At 49.2% G+C, this 11015-nt stretch overlaps 1 protein-coding gene across 2 annotated transcripts in view; it reads left to right on the top strand.

The window, feature by feature from the left end:
• Tcf7 (transcription factor 7) overlaps window positions 1-10181 on the top strand; it is a 30578-nt gene extending 20397 nt beyond the window's left edge. The window contains exons 4-11 of one of the 2 annotated variants that reach the window (XM_026780116.1): window positions 395-506; window positions 1381-1471; window positions 4202-4321; window positions 5083-5245; window positions 5355-5462; window positions 5960-6008; window positions 7075-7147; window positions 8255-10181. In XM_026780116.1, coding sequence (XP_026635917.1) covers window positions 395-506; window positions 1381-1471; window positions 4202-4321; window positions 5083-5245; window positions 5355-5462; window positions 5960-6008; window positions 7075-7147; window positions 8255-8552 — 1014 coding nt within the window. In that variant the 3' untranslated portion in view covers window positions 8553-10181. Of the gene's footprint in view, window positions 1-394; window positions 507-1380; window positions 1472-3017; window positions 3111-4201; window positions 4322-5082; window positions 5246-5354; window positions 5463-5959; window positions 6009-7074; window positions 7148-8254 lie in introns of both variants that reach the window. The other variant, XM_005350106.3, reaches the window with a different exon arrangement.
• Window positions 10182-11015: the final 834 nt, after the last annotated feature.

The raw sequence follows: 11015 nt of genomic DNA on the forward strand, positions 1-11015 counted from the left end.
ACAGAGAAACCCTCTCAAAAAAAAAAAAAAAAAAAAAAGAAGTAAGGTAGATAGTATGGGGGCTGTCGGAGGAAAAGGCCGGAAGACAGCCATGGGCTTCATAGAATCTGGGCTGAGGGGATTTCTAGGACCGGGAGGCCAGGAAGGACTTCTTGAGAGAAGAAACAGAGTGTCCTAGAAGTCCCAGAAGAGGTTCACTAGGAGGTGGGGCTGCACAGACAGTCTCCAGGACTGGGCCACAGGACACAGGTGTGTAGACTACCGTCCTCCCATAAGCTTGTGATGTTGACTCCCAGGCTGACCACGGAGCTCACTGAAGTTTCGCATGCCCCCACACTCTGTGTCCCCCGTCCCAGAACACTCCATGTTTATCAGACTCCTGGTCATTTTTCAGCATAACAAGGCTGGCCAGCCCCCACATGGCGTCCCCCAACTTTCTCCACTCTACGAACATTTCAGCAGTCCACACCCCAACCCTGCACCTACGGACATCAACCAGAAGCAAGGTATGGGATGGGGTGGGAGAAGTCTATTGAGGTGGGAACTTGTAGCCCACCTGGCTTCTGAGGTCCCATAGGCTGGCCCACATTTTATAATAGTAGATGCTGGGGCTTTGCAAACCCAGGGCCCAAAGAAAATGACAGAAAGGAACCAGGTGTAGTGGTACACACCACACCTATAATACAAGTAGTTTGGAAAGCAGAGGCAAGGGATTGAAAGTTTGAGGTCAGCCTGGGCTACACAATGAATTCCTGACAAGCCTGGGCTACAAAAACAAGATTCTGCCTTAGAAGGGAATTTTAAAAAAGTTAGAAACGGACGGAGTGCATTGCTGCAGCTGTAAAGCTCAAGCCCTTTCTCCCCCAGTGAGAAAATAGAAAGTGGTGGTTGTGATGGCTGATTCACCTCAGCCTCAGCCAAAGTCATTCTGAAATCCACCATTGTCAGCTGTGGGAAACCTGCTGATTCAACCTGGGGCTGGGTGGAGCCCTGGCTCTTCAGGCCAGGTTCCTCTAGGCTAAGGGGCTGCTTTCTACCCAAAGAGCCAGGCCATAGTCCTAAGCAAAGGCTCCAAAGACAGTACCTCAGGAATTGGTGAGGTCAGACCTCATTCCTGAGTGACTCCAAGCTCCGCCTCTGTCCAGCCAGTGTCCTAAGGCAAGTCACTAAGCACCTCTGTCCTTGGTCCCTTTTGCTTTGTCAGAAAGTCCTTGTTATTACCCCAAGACAGTTTTAAACAAACCAGCTGATATCTGGGCCTCTGGCAAAAGGAAGTGGGATCTTAGAAGCCCCTGTAGAAGTTCCAAGGTACAGTAACTGCTGAATGTCCTAACTTCCCACATGAGGGTGGACTGCTTACTGAGCCCTTTTCCCCTACAGGAGTTCACAGGCCGCTGCAAACCCCTGATCTCTCTGGATTTTACTCTCTGACCTCAGGCAGCATGGGACAGCTCCCCCACACTGTGAGCTGGTAAGTGTGGCCCAGAGAAAAGGGGGCACTGTGTCTGCCCTCCCCATGCTCCTCCTTTACCCATCTTATCGAGACCTGAGCTGCCAGCTCTGTAGCCAGCAGTTTTAGCCTAATCTGGCTCTAAGCTAGCAATTCTTATGACTGTGAGCATCCCCCACAGGTAGCTTGACATACTTCCTCTAGGGAGCTAGGAAAGCTGCTGCTGGTCTCAACCCTCCAACTAAGTTCTTCAGAAGGTGAGACAGAAAAGTTGGACATGTACAAGGAATGTATAAAGCCCCACCAGGAGAGGCTACTGCCTCTCAGCAGCGTGGTGAGCAGACAGGTAGCTTCCTGGTGGCCTCAGTGCTACTGCTGTAGACACCAGGCAGAAAGGGCAATATGAGGAACAGGGTCCTTCTGGTCTCTGGTGTTTGCTTGAGCCACACTCCTGACCAGCCTACTGGGAAGGTCTGCTAAGGCTAGACCAGGCCCGACTGTGGACCAGTCTGTTCTCAGCTAGAATTGGGTCTCAACGGGCCCCTTGGCCTGCCTTTTACTCATTAGCAGTGTGACATGAACAGGTCTCTAATCAGTAGCAGGAAAGGCCAGACCTTCAGCCTGGGCCTACTGGCCCTGTTGTGCTTGCCCATTATACGTGATCAGCACTCCAAATATTTCCAGATTGTTTGCACAAAGTTCCATTCTACCCCATGATTACCCCCAGGACCAAGATGGGGCTCAGTGCTCAGCCTGATGGTGCCAGGTCAGTGCTCTGAACAGGCAACTCCCTGGACAGCTCCTAAGTCCCCTAGGCCTGAAGCTCCAAAGACCAGGAAGTCTGAGCCTTCAGAGGATATTCAGCAGCTGAGCCTCTGGAGAAGGGTATAGGCCCAGGGAAAGAAAGCTCTATGATCTTAGCTGCTGCCAGGTGAGACTTGGGACAGTTTCACCCTCTGCACTGGGTCCTGTGTGTGCTGGGAAGGAATCTGAGTGCCAGAGAAACACTGCTGAAGCTGACTGTGACCTTAGATCCCTGCCTTTCAGAACAAAGTCTGTTTAGTGGACACCAGGCAAGAAGCCAACAGTTATGGGGCACTCTTAACACTGTCTTGACTTGGGACTAAAGGAGCCCAAAGAGGCACTTCACTCACCTTGGGACTCCTAGGCTTTTGAGTTGAAGCGGCTGAAGAGATGGCTAAGCAGTTAAGAGCACTGGCTACTCTTCCAGAGGACCAAGGTTTGGGTTCTAGCACCTACATGGTGGATCCAGGGGACCCAGTCTCATCTTCAGACTTCCTAGAGCACCAGGCATACATGTGGTACACAGACATACATGTAGGCAAAACAATCATACATGTTAAAAAAATAAACATAACGAGTTGAAGTGGGCAGATTGGGACAGAAGAGCAATTCAGACAGTGTCTGTAGAGAGGGCAGATACCAGCTTCTGGAAGGCTGGCGGATGCATGCAGCACTGTATGAGCCCCACCACACAAGGTACAGAAGTCCTTCCCCATGTCTGGCTAGCAGTCAGACGGCTAACAGCTGTCTCTCCCAACCACAGGCCCAGCCCTCCTCTCTACCCCTTGTCCCCTTCCTGCGGATATAGACAGCACTTCCCTGCCCCCACTGCAGCCCCTGGCGCCCCCTATCCCAGGTGAGTCCCCTATCCCTGCAGCCAGGCTCCTGCTTCCTGTTGCCCAGGCTTCAGTGCCCACACAGGGCTATGTTCAGGCCAGTGCTTACCCTGTGTTAGTTGTTTGTCCATCTGTCTGTCTGTAACCTTGGAGTCCCATGCTGCTCTGTACCTGAAGATACAACTAGAAGTCTTAGTTCAAGCCACACTGAACAGAGCATCCCAGAGCAGCCAGGACAGCAGTGCATATGTGGTTAACTCAGCTCTATTGCTCAGCCTGCTGGGGTAGCCTGTGAGTTCTGCCCAAGCCAAGGCAGTACCCTGGAGGTTGTGTCCCTAGCTTCTGTCCTTCAGAGCCTGCCTGCTCAGGGTTCTTACATCTGGTAAGCAGCAAAGGGCAGAATAGTCTCCACACAAGAGGAAAGAGGTGTGTGTGTTGGTGGGGGGAGGTGGGTGTACATATGCCCCTTCATTTAGCTCATTCTCTAGTGACAGACCCACTGTTAGGCATGCTATGGCAAGGCATTCAGCAGCCCACGGTAAGATGTAAAGATTCAGCACCAAAAGCTGAACGGGCCAGCTGAACTGAAGACAAGCCCCAAGAAGACCCCAACCAAGCATGATGGGTCAGAGAGGCTTATGGGAAGGCAATTCCTAAGAAAGGTGGACAGGGAGGCTGGAGCTGGCTGGGAAATGGAGATCAGGAAGATGGAATGAGAGATGCAGTTAGGGGTGCTTAGGTAGGGTTTTAAAAGCCCCAAGCAGCAGCTTGAGGTTTATTTTGGTGTCAGGGAGACTTGAGCTGGAGTGGGCTAGCAGCAGTCCTTTAAAAAGTCAGTCTATTGTGTGGAGAGGAGCCTGGAGGAGCACAGTGGGACAGCAGAAAGGCCCACAGGCTCCTGAGCGTGTGGACAGGGACAGGATTGATAACCACCTGAATAGTACATATGTGGGTCTTCTGCAGTGTCCGCGCATACATATCTGTGTACCCTGTGTCCAGGCCAGTGAGTATAAGGTATCTGTCAATTGTGTCCTCTGTGTAGGGACCTCCATACGTGTTCAAAGTCTAGCCCAAATTTCTGGTTTAGTGTTGCCTTTCCTCCTACCTCCAGGTTCACCCACCCGTCCTTGATGCTGGGATCTGGTGTACCTGGACACCCAGCAGCCATCCCTCATCCGGCCATTGTACCCTCCTCAGGGAAGCAGGAGCTGCAGCCATATGACCGAAGCCTGTGAGTTAAAACACAAGCTGGGCCGGGCGATGGTGGCGCACGCCTTTAATCCCAGCACTCGGGAGGCTCCAAAACCACAGAGAAACCCTGTCTGGAAAAACCAAAAAATAAAATAAAATAAAATAAAAAAATAAAAATAAAACACAAGCTGGGAGGAGGGGACAAGGTGTGAGCCGGGCAGGTGAGCAGAGTGGTTTGGTCAGCCAGGATGTACAAGCCTCCTACCAGGTTCAAGGTCTTCTTCCTGGCATCTTAAAGGACTGCCTGTAGGGCCCTGCCAAGCTGTCCTATGGCTCTGGCACTGACCATCGCTGTGCTTCGTAATCTTCAAAAGCAAGAGTAGGTGGGGAAGGGATAAGGAACAAAACTTCTATTTGAGCCAAGAAGGGAGGGATGAGTCTCTGTGTTTTCCCCACTTGGCTGTGGTATTCTTGAAAGGAACAGTTACATTCTCTGCTCACTAATGTGGGGCAGTTAGAAGATTCTACTTAGAAACCGCTACATAAAGAGTGGTGGAGCTAGGTAGTGGTGGCACACACCTTTAATGCCAGCATTTGGGAGGCAGATCTCTGGGTTCAATGCCAGCTTGGTCTACATAGTGAGTTCCAGGATGGTCAGGGCTACACAGAGAAACCTTGTCTCAAAAAAAACAAAAGAAGCAGAGGGGAAATTGGTGACATTAGGTAATGGTCACTGCCAGGGCAGGGGTGGGGGTGGGGTTACTTTCTTTCCAAGTCATGTAATTTGATTGTGCACCCCAGGAAAACACAAGCAGACCCCAAGGCAGAGAAGGAGGCTAAGAAGCCAACCATCAAAAAACCCCTCAATGCTTTCATGCTTTACATGAAGGAGATGAGAGCCAAGGTCATTGCAGAGTGTACACTCAAGGAAAGCGCTGCCATCAACCAGATCCTGGGTCGCAGGGTGAGGCCATGGGCAAGTGGGCTGGCAGGGATTGCCCCCAGTCCCTTTCACCCTGGTACAGCTTCCTAACTCTCTGGTGCATCCCGTCCACCCCGCTTCCTTGTTGCAGTGGCATGCACTATCTCGAGAAGAGCAGGCCAAGTACTATGAACTGGCTCGCAAGGAAAGGCAGCTGCACATGCAGCTATATCCAGGCTGGTCAGCGCGGGATAACTACGTGAGTGGCCAGCACTACACCACAGGGAGCGGGGGACACCTTTAAGATACCAAACCCAAGGCAACAACCTCAACGTGGGAAGGGGAATTTTTTTTTTTTTGTCTTGATGGTACAGGCAAAGTAACAGAGAGAGAGAGAGAGCCCAAGACCTCCCTTGGCTATTCAGAAGAGGAGAGAAGGCTGAAGCGACTCCTCTAAAGGCAGTTCTCCACTCCAGAATACATCCATTTATGACTGCTGCCTAGTATCTGGTTTGGCCATGTGAGAAGGGGAAAGAAGGGGCCTAGAAATCCCTCCTGTACTCATAGGGGAGATCAGTTTGAGAGAGGGAAAGACTCCTAAATGTACCCTATCTACAGTAGCCTTGCAAGAACTACAGCTAAGGAAGAGGAGCCCCAATATAGGAGAGACCTATTGACCTGGAATCTCAAAGGCAATAGGCTGCAGATATCCCAATGTCCACCTCCTAGAACCAACCATCTCTCTTGTTCCTACAGGGAAAGAAGAAGAGGCGGTCAAGGGAAAAGCATCAAGAATCCACCACAGGTGAGGCCTTGCTTGCTTCAGTAGTGATAGAGGTGCCTCTCTCCACGTTCCTATTGTAAGAGCAGCCTCCTCTGGCCCAGAGGGTGGGGTGGAACACTCAGCAAGGAACCTTCAGGGCCTGAGCTCTCTGCAAATAAATCTGCATCTCTGAAGTCTAATTCCATGCAAGTAACAGTTTTAACTGTATCCTAGGAACAGACCAGCAGAAGCCAACTCCATAGTGATACATCCCTATGCCACCTTTGCCAGCCCTGCTCACAGCTAGGTTTCACCAGAGAAGCTAATGAACTGATTATATGGTTCCATGTCTATAGCAAAAATGTCAGCCAGGACCCAATATTAGTCACAGAGCCTGCTGACAGGTACCTGGTGATTTCTCCATCACTAGTTCCCATTTCTCCTGGCAGTGGAAAGTGCCGCAGAGAGCCCAGATAAGCCATCCTGCTGCATGCCTCATTCTTATCCCCAACTCTGATTTAGATGACAGTCTATGACATTCTCAGCTGTGTTGCCCCAGACAGGAAAGCTGGAGCCTAGGACTGGGATAGGACAGGAAAAAGTCCTCTCGTCCTGTGTCTCAGGATAGGAACAGGTCCTTCTTTCCATCTGTAAATGTGGAATATTAGGTATAAATATGCTGTACCTTTAGTCTTATTAGGAATATGGACCAGAGGGAGATGAGGTATTGTCGACAGTGAGGAAAACCTCTGTTAAAACATGCAGGTAGTTAGGGGAAAGGAACAGACAACCCCAGGATAGGAAATGCAGAGCCATGGTAGAAGGATCAGTCAAGGGAAGGTAGCATGAGGACTTCCTCCACACTCCATTCTTCCCACTGACTCTTGCCCAACTGGGTGACTGCCTTTTCTCATACTTTGCTCTGGGTCCTAAGGCTTCCCCTGGGGCCAGCTGTGCCATGGAGAGGTCCATTCTGCCTGTGGGGGCTATGGGGTGTCTGTGACTGGCTAACACTGATGTTACCTCTTCTTTCTGGGCCCTGTTCTGCCCTGCTGCCTGCCTGCTCGCCCTCTGCCCTGTTCTGCCCCTCTGGCATGGCTGTGAGCAGACCCTGGCTCGCCTAAGAAATGTCGTGCTCGCTTTGGCCTCAACCAGCAGACGGATTGGTGTGGTCCGTGCAGGTGGGTTTGTCCCCACCATCATTCTCCCTTTGCTTCAAGCTGCTTCCCTTAATGCACATGTTCTGCCGGGTCTGCAGCCCCTCCTTTGGTCCCTCAGTCCCCTAGCAAGCCCTGTAGAGAAGGAAACCGCCTCCTAAGAATATGTCTGACCACTGAACACAGACAGTGGAGATAACTAGTCAAGGTGGAACAAGCAGAGAGGGAAAGACAGCATTCTAAGGAAAGAAAGGCATATGCAAGTGGGTGGCTTGGGTACTAGCCAGGTTTACCAGGTCCTCAGAAAACAAATCTGTCACACTTAGGTGGCCTGAGCCTCTACTCTTAGCCTTAGAGTGATTAAAGTCCACAGACTCCCTCATTTCCTTAAAATGAAATCCCTGTCTAAGAAAAGCAAGGTGATGGTATCAGAGACTTCTGGAAATAGTCTGATCACCAGGAAGCTGTGTGCAACTTGCCATCTTGTACCTGTTAACACTAAAAAGGTTACAGAGGCTAGTGGAAGAGAGATATCATAGGGCAAAGAGAAAAGAAATGTGGCATGTGTGTGTCTGTATGTGTGTACATGCTCACAATGGAGACTCCATCCTTAGAAGAGGTCCTATACCATCCATTTGGGCTGTTAAGACAAACTATGGCTAGGGATTGGTATACACCTGTAACCCTAGCACTCAGAAGGTAGAGGCAAGCCAGAGCAAACTGCAAACTGCCCAGAGAGCTACAGTTGTAAATAGGCAACAGTCACCATGCACTTCTTCCACTAGCCTGGCTGTGAGAACCAAGATTGTCACAAGCATCACAGTCCCTTGACTCCTAATCCCTGCAAGTATATATGGAACAGAAGCTCAAGGACCCAAACGAAGATAGTTCTGGAAAATAGGAGGCCTACCCACAAAAGGTTCCACTTGCCACCTTGTGGCTGTTCTACATAATTGCACTCCTCCTCGGTCTGGGCCAGGTGGGGCTGAAGGAATGGACATAGTTTCTGGGCCTCGGAGAGAAAGGACAAAGTGGTTAGCCAGGCCAGTTCAAGGACAGCCATTTTCTAGTTGTGGTGTGTGACTATGGATTCACCCTCTGTTTACAGATAACTCTCTTCACTATTCCTAGGAGGAAAAAGAAATGCATTCGGTACTTACCCGGAGAAGGCCGCTGCCCCAGCCCCGTTCCTTCCGATGACAGTGCTCTAGGCTGTCCCAGGTCCCCAGCTCCCCAGGACTCACCCTCTTATCTTCTGCTGCCCCACTTCCCCACAGAACTGCTTGCTAGCCCAGTGGAGCCAGCACCAACATTCTCAGGTCACTCTGCAGCTGTCACTCTTCCAGCTCCTGAGTCCCCAAAGACCCTCCACAGCACCCTCCAGAATACACAAGTACAGCAACAGGAACCTCAGAGGCAGGCAGCCTAGCACACACAGGACACCTGGCTTGCTTCAGGGGCCCACCCCTAACTCAAGAGGAGGCAACAGCAAGACCAGATCACGGAACTGGTTAGGGGTTCTCTCCAGGTGCTGAAGATTTCAAAGGCTGCTTAAACTACTCCCAGAACTGGAGGCCATCAAGTCACGTGGTAGGGATCACATCTGTGCAGCTGTATCGTCTCCCGAAGGGCATCCTGGTACCAATGGTAGCCATACCTTTTCTTTTTGTCATGCCTTGCTAGCTGGATGCCCCTACAGTTTTTTGGTTTGGTTTGGTTTGGGTTTTTTTTTTTTTTTGCTGCAGGTCAGATGAGTTGGACTGGCGGAGTTCAGCTGCCTTCTCTACAAATGCCTGTCCTCTACCACACCTTCTCCATGCCAATACTTCTTGGACCAAGAATACCTGCTTTATCACACAAGATGATTTTGTGGTTGGTCACCAGCCACAAAAGTCTAAATAATGCTTCTCTCTTAAGGAGCAGAGAAGCTCTGTTTACAAAGAACAGCTGCTGTTCATAAGCTGGGTCAGAGGAAGCTTCTTACTGTCTTCCCAGGAGCTTGCAAGAGGAGGAAATGGGATAGGTTAGGTTTAAGGTCTTTCAGCCTAGGCAACAAAATACCAACCCTGCCTACTGGTGGACAGTACAGTACTCAGCTTTAATTAGAACGACTTGGAAATCTTTCCTGAGAAACTCACCAGCCTTAGAAACTATAGTCAATAAATTGAAGTTGGCTTAACTCCAGTGCGCACCCTCCCCAGTGCCATTTCCAGGCTCATCTATGTCAGCTGAGTCACAGCTCCTAGGAAGCTGTGGGAGAGCAAATCCCAAATCCCCCAACCACCAGAGCCCATCTTTCAGCATTTAGAACTGGCCAGCTTCAGTTTCTCTGTGGGGCGGCAGGAAGGAAGAGATGTTACAACTAAAGCAAGGAGTCCATAAAACCTCTTGTGATGGGCATGGTTCTTTGCCACATTCTAGAAACCCTTTTTGAGCCAAACTTAACCCTGAGCCTTGAAAAACAAGTTTTTTTGTTTAACCTTTTTTAAAATTCTTTTCACTGTATATAGCCTGAATCCAAAGAAAAGGGGCTACCAATATATTCTACAAACCTTAAAAAAAAAGCGCCTTAGTTCCTACTTTAACCACTGGTTTCTCAATCCAAAGATCATGTTTCTAGTGTAGTGTTACAAGTGTTGAAAAGATTGCTGGAATGTGGTGGGTCACACCTCTAATCCCAATACTTGGGAGGTAAAGGCAGGTGGATCTCTCTGAGTTCCAGGACAGCCAGGGTTGTATAGAGAGACCTTGTCTCAAAAAGGAGAAAAAAACCTGATGTAGTGTCCAAAATATTTTTGTATTAACGCATTATCATAGAAAAACTTTTTTAAGCAAGAGAATAAAGATACTTTTTACTGGGTTTGTTTTTCAAAGCCTGACTGAGTAATAAGCTGATTCAATTAACAGTGCCTTCCTAATGCTCCTTTTCTTCTTAGCTGTCACCAAACATGGAGTGTATTCCCTGTGTGTACAAAGATCCCAAGACTGCCAAGCTGCAAAAACCAAAAATCACTCTCAGCATTTCCTACAGGGGCTTGGTCCTGATCACCACAGCTAATCTCACTTTCCAAGCTCTACTCTTAATCCTTTGACATTACAATCAAGGCAGGCCAGCCTATTCCCCAGTACCTCTGCATCCAATGAGTTGCCATCCAGACACTGGAAAGTCCAACCTGAAATGTATTCTGAATCTGTTTTCCTCTAAGGACAGAGAGAAATGATACCCCATTCTGATTTCAAGGGAAATAAGCAATCCACTGACTTTTTAAAAATACTTATTTTTACGTATGAATGTTTTATCTGCATGTATGCCTTAATGCCAGAAGAGGGCATCAGATCTCACTATAAATAGTTATAGTGCACCATGTGGTTGCTGGGAATTGAATTCAGGACATCTGCAAGAGCAGCCAATATGTTCTTAACCACAGAGCTATCTCTCCAGCTCCCTATACACAGACTATTTACAAGGACTGCCTGTTAAGGCACTTTTAAGCATTTTCTCCCAGTTTTATAGAAACCTCCAAAGTCTGAATAAACATCCAAGTCCTACCATGTTATACTGTGCTGCTAACTTCTAGAGCTCTTCATGAATGTAAGTGGTATCAACACCACCTCAGGTCAGCCATTAGATAAAAAGTTTTCAAGGACAGCCACCAGACCATTATCCTGAATTGCAGCTTTCAGTTCACGAACGTCATTTGGATTTACATCCCAAAGTATGTAGACCACTAGAAACTGCAGTCCTGGACTTTTACCTTTTTTGGGGAGGATACTAAAAATGACCAGACAATCTTTAGACACCTGTCCCACTTTAAAGAATTCTGCTCTGGCTGTGGGCCCAGTCATCCCCCCCCCTCACCTGGGTGCGGGGTGGGGGTGGGTCGACAAACTA

The sequence above is a fragment of the Microtus ochrogaster genome, chromosome 7 (assembly GCF_000317375.1).
Source record: "Microtus ochrogaster isolate Prairie Vole_2 chromosome 7, MicOch1.0, whole genome shotgun sequence".
Lineage (NCBI taxonomy): Eukaryota > Metazoa > Chordata > Mammalia > Rodentia > Cricetidae > Microtus > Microtus ochrogaster.